Source organism: Piliocolobus tephrosceles, chromosome 6 (genome assembly GCF_002776525.5).
Source record: "Piliocolobus tephrosceles isolate RC106 chromosome 6, ASM277652v3, whole genome shotgun sequence".
Lineage (NCBI taxonomy): Eukaryota > Metazoa > Chordata > Mammalia > Primates > Cercopithecidae > Piliocolobus > Piliocolobus tephrosceles.
The window spans coordinates 141,418,972-141,434,112 of NC_045439.1; the positions used below are offsets into that span (position 1 = coordinate 141,418,972).

At 52.8% G+C, this 15,141-nt stretch overlaps 1 protein-coding gene across 2 annotated transcripts in view; it reads right to left on the reverse strand.

Moving 5' to 3' along the window:
• Positions 1 to 283: 283 nt before the first annotated feature.
• Positions 284 to 15,141, reverse strand: part of CLN6 (CLN6 transmembrane ER protein) — a 19,714-nt gene continuing 4,856 nt past the window's right edge. Inside the window, exons 2-7 of one of the 2 annotated variants that reach the window (XM_023220736.1) lie at positions 12,454 to 12,568; positions 7,577 to 7,675; positions 4,969 to 5,157; positions 4,556 to 4,611; positions 2,934 to 3,056; positions 284 to 1,702 (exon numbers count right to left, since the gene is read on the reverse strand). In XM_023220736.1, the coding sequence (XP_023076504.1) occupies positions 1,432 to 1,702; positions 2,934 to 3,056; positions 4,556 to 4,611; positions 4,969 to 5,157; positions 7,577 to 7,675; positions 12,454 to 12,568 (853 nt within the window). In that variant the 3' untranslated portion in view covers positions 284 to 1,431. The remainder of the gene's footprint in view (positions 1,703 to 2,933; positions 3,057 to 4,555; positions 4,612 to 4,968; positions 5,158 to 7,576; positions 7,676 to 12,453; positions 12,569 to 15,141) is intronic. The other variant, XM_023220737.1, reaches the window with a different exon arrangement.

Below are 15,141 nucleotides of genomic sequence, written 5' to 3' on the forward strand. Positions count from 1 at the left end.
CCAACACGCTCCCACCGAATCCCTCTGCCTGTGGGAAGGTGCTCCAGGAGAAAAGAGGTGGCTCCTTGGAGTTAGGCCAGTGTGCGCTGGGGTGCCCCGGCCAACTCTCTCCTTACGTGTGTAGGTGTCCCCAGGGGGTGCCGCACAGATGGAAAACACCAGCATGGGGCAATGGCTGCGTGGGGGTTCACGATACAGCAACTCACCATGCTGTGGTGTGCACCGTGTGTGCTAGACCTCAGCACAAAAGGGAGAAAAGACAACACCTCCAACACCAACTGCAGCTGTGACTGTTTGCTTTATTCTTGAATTCCGGGTCCCCGTGGCTGGCGGTCCCTTCCCATCCCTGGGCACCACCATGACTTCCTGTGGGTCCCCTCCCTTCTGTCGCCGACTCTGTAGACCCCCACATGGGAGGGGTCCTAGGTAGGGGAGGCTCCTCCTCCCTCCAAACCAGGGGTCATGCTGTCAAGGCAAAGCCTCTGGCCCCAGCACCTTGTAAAGGCTTTGATGAGAGGAGCTCCAGCTTTTGCTCAGGGCCTTCGGCCCCACCCCCGAGGAATGCAGGTGCTCAAAGCCTGTGGCCAGGCTGCCCGAAGAGTGTGCCACAGTTCTGGAGTGAGAGCAGGGGGACAGAGCTTTGGGTAGAGGAGGGTCGCCTGGAGAGCTGGACTGCCAGGGGAGTTGGCGGCGCCTCTGGCTCCTGGGGGCCAGGCTGGCTCCACACCTCATGGGCCTGAGCCTGGGCAGGTTCTGGAGTGCACATAGCCCCCAGGCAGGGAGAGGGCAGTGACAGGACCGAGCCACTCTTCTGTCCCAAAGCTGCCCCCAAGGGGTGTCAGCAACCCCAACCCACTGACCTACTTTGGGACCACAGGCCCATCTAGTGCAAATGAGGTCCACGCGGGAGAAATGCTTTACTCAACAGCCACAGAGGCTGACATAACCTATGTAGCATAGGGTCAGGCTGTGCCTGAGGGATGAGCCAGGTGGTGGGTGGGCGACACACCAGGTCCCCTCCTGGCCTCTGCCCCACCCAGCCCTCTCCTGCACAGCTACCAGAAGAACAGACCAGCCCCAGCAGGGAGAGTGTGGTCAGGTGCAGAGGAGGGCAGGGGCCCAGATCCTGGCCCAGAAACACTGTAAAACAGAATCCAATCCTGAGATGATCCAAATCAAACAGAAACTTGATGGAAATAGTAGAGTCTGAAAATGATGCACTCTACACACACATACAAGACACACACATATGAATCCATGCACACACGAATCCACACACACGCACACGAATCCACGCACACACGGCACACCCCACTCATGCTCTCAGTCTCCGGTTACACACCCACACCCGCACCCCCCCACCCCTGTATTCAGACACCCTCTGTGGTCCACCTCCCAGCCAGCAGAGCGCCACAGCCTGGTGTCAGGGACTCAGTGCCGACTGCTGACGTGAAGGGTGTAGAAAGCCCAGGGCTCAGGGACGTAGATGACACCCGGGTACTTCTTCCTGAGAACAGGGTCATTCCACAGCCAGGCGACCCAGAGCGCCACAAGCAAGAGGGTCAGTGTGAAGGAGGAGAAGAGGAAAAGGCCGTTGCTGTCCAGGAAGAGGCGCTTGCGCTTCTGGTGCAGGACGAGGGCCAGCATGGCGAAGAAGGTGAAGATGAAGAGGATGAAGATCTGGCCCTCGGTGACCAGGTACCTGGAAAGGCCAGGGGTGAGTGAGGCAGCTGCTGTGGCAACCCCGTCCTGCCTGGCATCCCTCCCTGCGCGTGAGAGCCAGGCTGCCCTCTGGGCAGGCAGGAGAGTCCTCTGGCGCCAGGGCTCAGTGAACCCTGCCGCTCTAAGCCACAGCCCACGGGCAGCATACTGATGGAGCTGGTATAGTTACTGTGTTTTAGATGTTGATTTTGTTGCCAATATTTAAATAACAGAAAGCTACAAATGTATATTTCTAGCTTCTCTGGTCACATTAAGTTGGTATTTCCACACAACAAAAACTGACTAGAGGAGAAAGTAAGAAACGATTGCCATGACAACAGCAGCTACCCCCGCGGCAGGACGCCGGGGTGAGAACCAGCAGGAAGTGCTCCCCTAACATCTTTCCCGCTCACTGTAGCTGCCGCCCATTCTTTTTAACCCCCAGAGAGCGCACGGATGAGCCCCAGCGGGCCCTCTCAGCCACACAGGGGACAGGCCGGGGAGACGGTCTAGAGCTGGCTCAGGAAAGGAGGCCCTTTTCATTTTGAGGGAGGCCTCCCATCAGAGAAGGGCCCAGTCCTGCCCCCACCCTGTCCTTCCCATGATACCCACAATCCCAGGGTGAGCTGTCTCCAGGGCAGAAGTGACAGAGGAGGGCTAGGAGACTGCCTGAGGCCGGAGTCCTCTGCGATGGGAAGAAGAGAGAGCCAGAGGGAGCAAAGACCCCAGGCCAGGTGCCCCTACGCCATTAAACCCCCCAGTCTGTCTTTGGCCTCACCATAGTGCTTTACATTTGACAAAGCCCCTCTCTGTCCTCAGCATCCTCATCATCTGAGAGGTGGACAGGCAGGTACCATCATTCCCATTTCACAGAGGCGGAAACCGCAGCCCACCACAGGGCTTGGTGTCGGAGGTGGGTTGTACCGGCCCCAGGGCAACACTGGGGTTCTTGAGATGGGGCACACAGCGAGAGGGGCTTGAGGATGGAGAGAGAATGTGCAACCTCGCCCTCTCCTCCCACCTCCCTGCCATACCCAGGCCTGGGCTTCGTGGAAACAAAGAGGCCACCACAGGGCATTGTCACAGTCCCCTCTAGACACAAGAGGAAGCAGGGGCTCAGAGAGGGCCAGTCTCCCTGGGGCCACACAACAGGTCCATGGGCAAGTGCAGAACTTTGCTGCCGTGGCTCACTCGGTGCCCCTGCCTCTGCCCCCATGCTGATGTCTACTCACCAGTAGTACAGGCCACTGGGCACCACCAGGAGCAGGGCAGGCCCTGGCATCCATCTCTCAGCTTTAGAGGCTGTAAAGCAGCCGCTGAAGTACATGAAGAGGATGAGGAAGAAGGGGATGTACCTACAACAGGAAGGCCAGTGCCTTAGAGGCCTGCTCAGCAGTCCCCATCCCCACCACCTCTGCACCCGCTCCCACAGGGTCCCACGGAGTGCCACGTCATGGTTTACAAAACGCCCAGCCTGGGTGAGAGGCGCTCCTCTCCACCCGACCTTGCTTGTGCTGGGCGTCAAAGATGGGACAGAAACAGAAACAGGAATGCAAGGCACGTGTGAGTCAGAGGCCCAGAGGCATCCATACGGCCCGGGCCCCGGGCACCTCACTCCCTCTGTGGGGGCGGGGGTGTCTGGGGGGTTGTCTGTCTCATGCACCACAGACGCCAGCAGCCCAGCCCCACACCAGCCTGGAGACAGAGGCACCTCCCGGGCTGAGGATGGAGGTCCACATGTTAAAAAAGAGAACAGCACCCACGGGGGCCTCTCGGTGAAGCGCTGCACCCACACTCAGCACACAGCCCCCCCCCCCCCCCAGACACCCCACCCCAAAATACCACCCTCTCCCCTCTCCACACACTGGCTCCCTTTCTCCCACCTGTGCTGACTTGCACCAGTATACCCGCCTGCCTCTTCTCACCCACACCCGCTTCCTGCTGGGACTCCAGCTCTGTTTCTAGCCCCTCCACCCTTTCCCAACCTTCTGTGGGAAGAGGCTCTGGCAAAGGACAGGGAAACATGGCAGGAGGCCTGTCCAGGGACCCTGGACCAGCTGAGCCAGGAGGATTGACATCGCAGAGCCCAAAACAACCTGGAAACACCTGTGCAAGGTGCATGTGCCATGAGCACCAACTCAGGAGTGAGCCAGGTCCAGGGCTGGCCCTCACCTCCCAGCTGCGCTGCAGCCCTCGGAGCCCTCCTCCCGCTGGCCTCAGCTTCTCCTGGCTAAGATGGGAGGCTGGAACAGATGATGCCTCCCAGCCTGGGCCCGGGATCTCCTGAGGCTGAGGCCACATTTCTGAGGTCTCCCCTGATTCAGGGGCGGGGTAGGTAGGAAAAGGTGTCCCCCTGCGAGTTCTGAAGAGGGGGGAGCGCAAACAGCACGCCCCTCCCCAGCCTGATCCAGCTGACTTCCTGCAGCTTCCTCCACGCCCAAAGAGCAGGCCCGAGAAGGGTGGGGGTCCCTGGCTCCGCCCCCACCCTCCGCATTACCATCTGGGGGTTGTTTATCAGGGACGTGTCCTCCTCCCCCACCCTCAGGGCTCAGACTTGTTGAGGACCAAAGCCGCTCGCTGCCCTCTGCTGGCCACTGCGGGCACTGAGGGCTGGGCGGGGGCGGAGATGCTGGCGGGAAGCTGGGGCCCGGGCCTGGGACAGCTGTTGGGTCTCCCGGGCAACCTCGGGGACAACCTCACCGGAGGTTGAGCTCACAGCGCCTTTACAGGGGATGAGACTCAACACATGGAGACCTGCGGCCCAGACAGCCTTGCTCAGTGTGTCCGTGAGGCCAGGGACAGAGCTAGCCGGTGGTCGGGGCCCCTGGGATAGACAGATGGGCCCATCACTCACCACATGCAGTGACCCAGGTACTCATCATAATAGTAGAGCAGCTCAAAGGAGTCGATCTGAGGGAGGCATGGGCAGGGCAGAGTCGGGGGGATGTCGATGTCAGTCCAGGGAGGTGCTGGGGCCCCAAGCATCCCCTCTGACCACGCTTCTCCCAGTCCCAGGCCTCCCCCACTGCCTTATTCCCTACCCGGGGCCTTGCCCTCTGTTACGGGGGCCCAGGTGGGAGCCAGTCTGTGCACCACTTCCTAAGAACACTTGAGCATCCTAGCTTGGCGCAGGCGACGGTGCCCTCACCTAGCAGAATGCCTTTGGTGGAAGGACAGGTGCAGCGAGGGGTGGGGGCCATTTCTTCAGCCTCCCAGGACAGACTGTGCCTCTAGGGCTTACAAGCAGGGAGCAGGAGGTGGCCTCACCAGCGTCTCCGGCTTGAGATTCTTGATGATGGGGTTCTCACGGACAGACAGGTGGTGCTGGTAGCCACTGAAGAGCAGGCGGTGGTTGACAGAGTCGCCCACCAGGTGGATGCTGGCACCCATGATGAAGATGATGATGCTCACGTAGGTGATAGAGCGTGGCAGGGTGCGGGGGGACCGCTCGATGAGCTGGGGTTCAGAGTGGGGTTGGCAGCATGACCTCACCTCCGTCACAGTGTGTGACACCCTCTACTTCTCCCCTCACACCCGGGGTAGGATGGATGCTTCCAGCTGGAATGTCACTCCAAAAAGTGGCCAGTCCCTTTAGCAGGCCAGCCCGGCCTCCAGATCCTCCCGTGACCCCTATGAACCCAGGAGGGACTGGGGAGCAGCACCGCCCCCTCCCACGACTTGACCAGGGAGGAAAAAGACCAGAGGGCCCAACTCCTTTCCCAAGGTCGCACATGACCTGTATGCTGGAGGGGACAGCCCAGCCTTCAGTGCAGCAGTCCGGGCTCAGGCCCAGCCCTCCCACCGTCCCTGGCTGTGTCCCTGGGTGGCTGGCCCAGCCTGCTGAAGGCACCTTCTGATTTCTGAATGGTCCCCGCAAACATGAAGAAAATGTCAGGGATGGGGGCAGGTGCTTCTGAAATGCCACTGTTGAACTGCAAACACACCGGAGTTCTGAGATTATACCCCTCCTACTTCTGGAGATTGGAAATATCTTTCTCCAATACAAAATGATGGTGATAGTAAATGGGGATACAGGCTGAGCATCCCTTATCTGAAATGTTTCAGATTTTGGATTTTGGAATATTTGCATATACACAATGAGATATCTTGGGAATGCACATGCAAGTCTAAACATGAAACTCATTTGTTTCATTTTTCTTTGAGACAGGTCTCACTCTGTCACTCGGGCTGGAGTATAGTGGCTCAGAGATCCTCCCACCTCAGCCCCCAGAGTAGCTGGGACTACAGGTGTGCACCACTGTGCCCAGCTAATTTTTAAATTTTTTGTAGAGACAGGGTCTCACTATGTTGCCCAGGCTGGTCTCAAACTCCTGGCCTCAAGCAATCCTCCTGCATCAGCCTCCCAAAGTATTGAGATTATAGGTGTGAGCCATCATGCCTGGAAAAATTCATTTATATTTCATATATACCTTACACATACAGCCTGAAGGTAATTTTATGTAACACTTTAAATAATTTTGCACATGAAACAAAGTTTATGTTAAGTACTTATGTGTAGAATTTTCTCTTTTTTTGAGACGGAGTCTCGCTCCGTCGCCCAGGCTGGAGTGCAGTGGTGGAATCTTGGCTCACTGCAACCTCTACCTCCTGAATTCAAGTGATTCTCCTGCCTCAGACTCCCAAGTAGCTGGGACTACAGGCGCACACCACCGCGCCTAGCTAACTTTTTTGTATTTTTAATGGAGATGGGGCTTCACCATGTTGGCCAGGCTGGTCTCGAACTCCTGACCTCAAGTGATCTGCCTGCCTTGGGCTCCCAAAGTGCTGGGATTACAGGCGTGAGCCACTGTGCTGGCCCTAAGTTTTTTGTATTTTTTTCTTTTTCTTTTTTTTGAGATGGAGTCTCGCTCTCTTGCCCAGGCTGGAGTGCAATGGTATAATCTTGGCTGAGAATCAAGTGATTCTCCTGCCTCAGCCTCCCGAGTAGCTGGGACTACAGGTGCCTGCCAGTATGCCCGGCTACTTTTTTTTGTATTTTTAGTAGAGATGCAGTTTCACCATGTTGGCCAGGATGGTCTCAAACTCCTGACATGTGGTGATCCACCCACCTCAGCCTCCCAAAGTGCTGGAATTAAGATGTAAGCCACCGTGCCCAGTCAGTTTTTTGTATTTTTAATGGAGATGGGGGTTTCACCATGTTGGCCAGGCTGGTCTTGAACTCCTGACCTCAAGTGATCCGCCCACCTCGGCCTCCCAAAGTGCTGGGATTCCGGGCTCGAGCCACTGCGCCCGGCTGAGTTTTCTACTTGTATTATCATGCCAGTGCTTAAAAAGTTTCAGACTCCTTTGGAGCATTTCAGATTTCAGACTTTTGGATTAGGGATGCTCAACCTATCTATAGTAGTTTTAAAGCCCCCATTGGCAAAGTGCAAAGCCAGCAGTTCCTGCTTGTGCTCCCAGTGACACCTCAGGGCTCTCCAGGGTGGAGGATGGAGTTCAGCCGCTGCTGCTGCCTCTCCTGCCACCTGGCTTCTTCCTCTCTTCCCAGTGGGTCCCTGACCTCTCCCTGGACCCCCAGTCACTCCTACCTCAGCCTCCCCAAATGTTTTATGGTTTCCCAAGCACGGCCTTGTCTTCAGGTCCTTCTGTCTGAACACCTCTCTGCTTCCCCCGCTGGCACGCCAGGCTGACGCTCAAATCAAAAGCCCTTCCTTGGGGGCGTATTTTCCATCCCTCCCAGCAACCGGCAGCTCCGCCTCCCCCGGGCCCCAGGCCCTGGACATGTTGCTCTGCCTTCACCCCTCAGCAGCAGGCAGGAGCATGCTTGAGTCAGGACACAGGGCCTAGCATCACCTTCCTGCCAGGTGTGCAAAGAATGGGGATGACAGGAGAGAGGGGGGACCTGGGACAGTACCTTGAGCAAGAGAAAGGGCGTGATGACATTGTAGGCCATGTGGAAGTAGTCCCCAACACTGGGCTTGTTGAGTGGAAACCATTCGAGAGGGAATACCAGCTGCGGAGCAAATAGAAGAATGGGCTCGCCTGGGCACAGCCCCACATGGCCCTCAGGCCTCAAGGGAGCCTGTCCCTAATGCCGCCCACACCCACCTCTTTCACCCCCCACCCCCATCATGTACACTTAATTCTTTCTGTGATCACTGGACCTTCTTGGCAGCCCTGGGACAACGGTTTATCAAGTCAGGAACGCTGAGTCCCAGAGGAGGTAACGGACTTGTCCCCAGACACACAGCAGATGCAGTTCCAGGCAAGGCCTGACCCTGTGCCCCTCACCCAGCAGATACCAAATAAATGACCCTGATACCAGCTTGGGAGTTGGTAGGCTTCTCAGGGACTCCATTGTGGCACCAACTTGCTGGCGGACCCTGGGCTAATCCTTCCCTTCCCTGGTCCTCGGTTTCCCCATCTATAACACAAGAGAGGTGGCCCAGAGGGCCTACTTGGACCCTTTGGGTTCTGGCACTCCAAGATCAGTCTCCTGACTGCTAGGCCCTGGTGTGGAGGGACTGCTTCCAAACCAGGTTCAAAGTACACATTAGGAGACAAAGTAGAAAATACGAATGCTCTCTCTACAAAGTGGCTTCAACTCTTCCTTCCCTACCTTCCCAGAGAGACGAAGGCAGGCCAGGGGCAGTTCCTCCTTCTGGAATGCTCTCTCTTCTGAGCCCTGGCCTTGTCCAGGCCAGCATGAAAACCCCTGTGCAGGGTCAGAGCATTTCACAACCCCCAGACTGTACTCCTCGTCTCTGTGGATTGAAAACACAGGCCGGGCGCGGTGGCTCAAGCCTGTAATCCCAGCACTTTGGGAGGCCAAGACGGGCGGATTATGAGGTCAGGAGATCGAGACCATCCTGGCTAACACAGTGAAACCCCGTCTCTACTAAAAAATACAAAAAAACTAGCCGGGCGAGGTGGTGGGCGCCTGTAGTCCCAGCTACTCCGGAGGCTGAGGCAGGAGAATAGTGTAAACCCGGGAGGCGGAGCTTGCAGTGAGCTGAGATCCGGCCACTGCACTCCAGCCTGGGCGACAGAGCGAGACTCCGTCTCAAAAAGAAAAAAAAAAAAAGAAAACACACGTAATGCCCACAAGTTTCAAGGAAGGATTTAGATGGTTATCTCTTTTAACACAGAAATGCCATACTGGATAAACTAAACCTGCAGAAATAAAACTCACAGAATGCAGCAATCTCAGTCTCTCTCTCCTTCTCTCTCTCACTCAGTGTGCATGTGTGTATCTCTTTACCTATATCATATATATACTTGCTAAAATATTCTGTGATAGCAAAATACCAGAAGTAGGCTGACTCTTCAATCAAACAGGACCAGTGGAATCCCTGATAGTACTTCTAAACCATGGAAGGTTAAGTAGCCATTAACAGAAATGACACTTTATATGTACTGACATGGAGGGAGATCTGTAATATATTCTGTTTTTTTCTTATTTATTTATTTTTTATTGAGATGAGGTCTCCCTATGTTGACCAGGCTGGTCACAAACTCCTGGGCTCAAGTGATCCTCCCACCTCGACCTCCCAAAGTGCTGGGATTATAGGTGTCATGCACCAAGCTCCATTAATTTTTAAATTATTTGTAAAAGCAAGGTCTCGCTATGTTGCCAGGGCTGGCCTCAAGCGATCCTCCTGCCTTGACCTCCCAAAGTGCTGGAATTACATGTGTAAGCCACCATGCCCCACCATATGATATACTCTAAAGGAAAACAAGCAGGTTGCAAAATAAAGTAGGAAGCAAAATCTCCTCATGGTTAGAAGGGAAAAGGATGTATATAAGTGTTTGTTTGAACAGAGAAAAGAGTGAAAGGGGTGTTCCCCAAACTGTCAGCAGTGGGACAGGAACGGGGTAGGGAGAATCTAAGACTTCCTTATGTTACAACTATGTTCCATCTATGACATGTTACTTTTATAACTTGTAAATGTTTCTGTTTTTAGTTATTACAAATTTGCAATTATTATGCATACATTTGAAAATCTCTAGCTTATATATGAGCTTTTCATAGATATATGAAAATCTCTAGCTTATATATGAGCTTTTCAAATGTCTACTCTCCACCAAGTCCTACTTAGGGTTACAGTGGTCACAGTAGCTCTGGGCAGGACGGGGGAAGTGATTTGCCCAACAGGAGACCCTGTTAGGCCAGTAGAAGCTGGGTCCTAGTGAGTGAGGGGAGCCACGAGCCCACTCCAAGCCTCATCTCTCCCTCTCCCCAGAGCACCAGTTTGATGGGCAGCTTCTTTGGTCCCTGGTATGTGGTTCCTTCATACTAGAAGAGGGTTCAGAGCAGCCAGTCCAACCAGTCTTCTTGGACAGGAGAGAAATGAAGCCCAGGACAGTGACTTGCCCTAAGTCACCCACAAACTCAACCAGATGCCCCAACTCTCGGCTCAATTCCTCTTATTTTTCCACATTTAAAAGGCAACCTTCAAAGAGTCTGCAGGAAGGAGAACTAGCACCCACCATCACTCCCTGACAGCACTGCCAGGACAGCTTTTCTTTACGCCTATCAAGTCTTTGATTCCAAGTAGACAAGCTCGTTATTGACTTGCAATTAGTCAGCCTGCGTGTCATTTAGGACCTTTTTTCTCCTTAAATATTCCAGGTTGCTCTGTAGTATCCATAATTTGTGCTTAATGGCCAGGAAACATTCTCTATAATGGACATAGCAAAACTGATTTACCCAGTCCCTAATGCTGGACGCTCAAGTCACTTCTAAGGTTTGGCTAATATAAACACCACTGCAATGAACATCTTTGAGTTAGAGGATGCTGCTGTCTTCTTGCTGATTATCTGTCTTGCTGCTGCTTCTTGCTGCTGTCTGCCTTGGTGATTTAGTTCAACCTGGTTCACCTGCTTCCAGACACAGGCCAGAGGGGGTTACAGTATTACAGTATGACTGTTCAGGACCACCAGTTCCTCCATAAGAATTGGGGCACGGTATGACTCTTCAGGCCCCCCCACTTGCTGGCAGTTGCCTGATGGGCCAAGTCATAGAGCTAAGGATATGAAGGCATCCAGGCCTATATCCTTATGGGCAGATTCTCAGAAGGGTATTACTGGGTCAGCAGGGATGAATATATTAGGATTCTGGATATTTATGTGACAGAGAATTCAACCTCGTCAGGAAGGGGCTCTGGGGCCAGGATGCCTGGGCAGATGCTGGCCTCTGGGCTTGCCTTGAGCCAGTTACTTATTCTCTCTCTCCTCAAGTTTCCTCATCTATAAAATTGAGATTAGCAATAGTGTTGATATGAGAATTAAATAAACTGAAACACATCAAGAGCTTAGAACAGAATAAGCATTCGATGTTTAGCCACTATTCTAACTTTGCTATAATTATTATTCATTCAATAAAAATGCATTGAACACTTATTGTGTTAGGCACTATTCTAAGTACTAATCTTGCCAAGTTGTTACTTATGAATTACTACTGCTTTCCAAAAAGGCTTTGCTTTTTGTTTGTTTTGTTTTTTGAGACAGGGTCTCACTGAGTTGCCCCGGCTGGAGTGCAGTGGTATGATCACGGCTCCCTGCAGCCTCGACTTCCCAGGCTCAGGAGATCTTCCCAGCTCAGCCCTGAGTAGCTGGGACTACAGGTGCACATCACCACACCCAGCTAATTTACATATCTTTTGTAGAGACGGGGTCTCACTATATTGCCCTGACTGGTCTCAAACTCCTGGGCTCCAGTGATCTTCCCGTCTCAGCTTCCCAAATAGCTAGGATTATAGTCATGAGCCACCATGCCCGGCCCCAAAAGGGCTTTGCTAATTGGTATGATCACTAGACGTTACAAAGTGCCAGTTTCCGCACTGGATATCGTTATTTTTACACTTGAATTTGCTGAGTGACCTTCGAAAAGTCACTTCCCCTTTATCTTCCAGTAAACTAAGAGAATAGGCCTGGATGCCTTCATATCTTTTGGCTCTATGACTGTGGCCCCTCAGGCAACTGCCAGCAAGTCGGGCGGGAGGGGTCTGGGGGTCATGAATAGTCGCACTGTGCCCCCACTACCAAATAATGACTTGATACCTGGTGATAGCTCACTTAATTTTCTTCACGTTCATCTATTTATTATCTATCATCTATCAATTATCTATCTATCTATCTATCTATCTATCTATCTATCTATCTATCTATCTATCATCCATCCTCCCACTACAAGCAAGGGGCACTGGTGCCCTCCCAGCATGAATCTCTTCTGTGGAGGCCACCACTGGATACTAAAGGATGAAGTAGCATTGGAGGGCAGGGGATGGTTTCACTGGATGGCATTAAAAATTACCCATGGCTCAGTCATATATAATATGCAAAATCAGCCTACGCGCTTCAACTCCAGAAAAAATACTACTATCCCAAGGTAATAGGGAAGGACGGGTGGTGGGGGGTGGGGGCGGGTGGCAGCGGTGCTCCACTTCCTTTCCCATACTCCTTTGTCTGTCTTGGTGATTTGGTCAACCTGGTTCACCTGCTTCCAGACACAGGCCTGAGGGGGTTACAGTATTACAGTATGACTGTTCAGGACCACCAGTTCCTCCATAAGAATTGGGGCACAGTATGACTCTTCAGGCTCCCCCGACTTGCTGGCAGTTGCCTGACGGGTCAAGTCATAGAGCTAAGGATATGAAGGCATCCAGGCCTATTCTCTCAGTTTACTGGGAGATAAAGGAGAAGTGACTTGTCTAAGGTCACTCCACAAATTCAAGTCACAATAAGTGTCCTCAGTGCTGGTCGGGGCCCTGTGCACCATTTCACACTCACCATGGCAATGGGGCGCCCAAAGTCCAGAACCCAGTTCTGCAGCGTGAAGTAGAACCAGAGGTCGAGGTGGAAGGGAGCTGTGCGGGCAGCCTCATCAGCGCTGACAGAGCCATGCCTGGGAAGGAACCAGATGAGAGAGGTCAGCTCTTCTCTCCTCCTCCACCAAAATCTTCCCCTGAGATTAGCCACAAAGAGGTCTGGGGACTTGAGGACAGGAGGAGACACACACAGTTGAGTTCTAGGGATAGGGTTTTGCTGGAAATACTGGGGTCTGGCCCTGCGGTCCAGGGGAAGATGGATTTCAGCTGCCTCGACCTTAGCTTCCCTGTGATTCAGGAAGGAAACAGCTGAACAGGTATAACTGCTGGGGTTTCTCCCCTACTGAATGATGGAGGAAATCAAGTAAGGCAAAGGATGCAGTCGTGGTTGAAAAGCATGAAACATGATGATGGATGACGGCAGCTGACCTCAGTTGAGCACTTACTGTATTCCAGGCACTACTGTTAACTGTTTACATGTATTATCTCATTTAATCCTCACAGAAACCTTTCAAGGCTGAAATATTACCCCCCCATTTTACAAATGAAAAACCTGAGGCCCAAGAGGCTCAATAACTTGCTCAAGGTCACACAGCTAAGGATTTGCACCCAAATGATAGGGCTCCTGAGCTTATACTTTTAACCTCCATCCCATAGTTGAGTCCATCATGATGGGTCTATGGGATGGGGTGTGACCGGAGCTGGGCCAATCAGAGCCCTCCAATGAAATGGGCCTTAGAGACTGAAACGGGTAGGGCCTCCTGCTCCTTTGATTCCAGCACTATGAGGTCAGGTTGGGCTGCTGGTGCTCCTCTTCTCAGCAGGCCACAGTGGAACCTGAGGAGCCAGCAGAAGCGAGGTGATGTGAGAGACACAGGAAGTGGAGTACCGCCTCACCACACATCTTTGGAGGCCTGTCCCTCTCACTAAACAGTTGGTCATCTGCTGTTCGCAGATGCACTGAAGTTGCAGGACCAGTGCTGCCTCCTCTGGGAAGCCCTCCCTGATGAAGCTTTTCCCAAAGCCCCACCAGCGCACTGCAGGGAGCACCTCAACGCCAACTCAGTCTGGCATGATGGGGCTGGAATTGTACTCTCTCATCTAGACCCTCGAGAACAGGGGTGACCTTTAAGGTTCTCCCAACTCACCCACCTCCCTAGCAGAGTCCACATCCTCTTTACAGAGTCCCTGCAATTACTTGCACACCTCCAGGGACAACAGGTGCATCCACCATGATCGGCTAATTTTTTTTTTTTTTTTTTTTTTGGGTAGAGGTGAGGTCTCACTATGTTGCCCAGGCTGGTCTCAAATTCCTGGGCTCAAGTAATGAATCCATATCAGCCATCCATAGTGCTGGGATTACAGCTGTGAGCCACCATGTCCGGCCAACAGCTTGCTATTCTGTTTTTGATTACTAGGCTTATTAGGAGATCAAGTTAGAAAGGGATCAGCGTGGCCTAGGGCAATACACAAAGCTTGCATGAGGGAAGGGAGCCTCAAAGCAGGGATGGATGAATCTAACTAGGCAGAAAAGCAGGAGAGCAGGGTAAAGGCCTGGAGGTGGAAGTGAAGATGGTTCTGCATGGAGCGGAGATGCCTGGCTTACTGGAGCCAGAGAAAGAGAAGGGAGGGGCGGCTGGATCTTCAGACTGGACAGATAGCCAGTAACCGTGAGGACTGCTCAGTGGTCTGAGACGAGTGACCAACAGAGGCCCCACCCAGGTCCTTCCTCAGTGGCCATCAGGGTAAAGCTTCAAAAAGCAGACAGTGATAACCTCCAGGCCCAGAGAACTTAGGTGGTCAAAGAGATAACAGCCTTTAGTTTCTTGCTCTGATACCTCCAAACTGGGCAAAAAGTAGGATGTTTGGTAAGAGGAATAAAGGGATTTTGAAAGCATGAACACTAAGATGTGTGTATCTGGAAGTCATGCGTACCTAGCACACACTAGAGGCTCGGTGACTACTTCTCCTCCACCTCAGGAAGCACCTCGGCCAATGAGAATCCCTGTCATTAGTCCAGCCTAACTTAATAGGACAGGAAAAAAAAAAAAAAAAAAAGAGGCAGGGCTGGGCCCAGTGGCTCAGCCTGTAATCCCGGCACTCTGGGAGGCTGAGGTGGGCAGATCACCTGAGGTCAGGAGTTCGAGACCAGCCTGGCCAACATAGTGAAACCCTGTCTCTATATAAAAATACTAAATTAGCCAGGCGTGATGGTGTGCACCTGTAATCCCAGCTACTTGGGAGGCTGAGGCAGGAGAATCACTTAAACCTGGGAGGTGGAGGTTGCAGTGAGCCAAGATCGTACCATTGCCTGGGCAAAAAAAGTGAAACTATCTCAAAAAAAATAAATAAATAAAATCTAAAAAAAAAAAAATTAAAAATTAACTGGGTATGGTGGCACACATCTGTAGTTCCAGCTACTCAGGAGGCTGAGACGGGATGATCACTTAAGCCTGGAAGGTCGAGGCTGCAGTGAGCTACGACAGCACCACTGCACTTTAGCCTGGGTGACAGAGTAAGAGTTTATCACCAAAAAAAAAAAAAGCAGGCGCACAGAGTGGATACTCAGCAACCAGCTTGCAAATCAAGATTAGACTGGGCGCAGTGGCTCATGCCTGTAATCCCAGCACTTTGGGAGGCCGAGACGGGC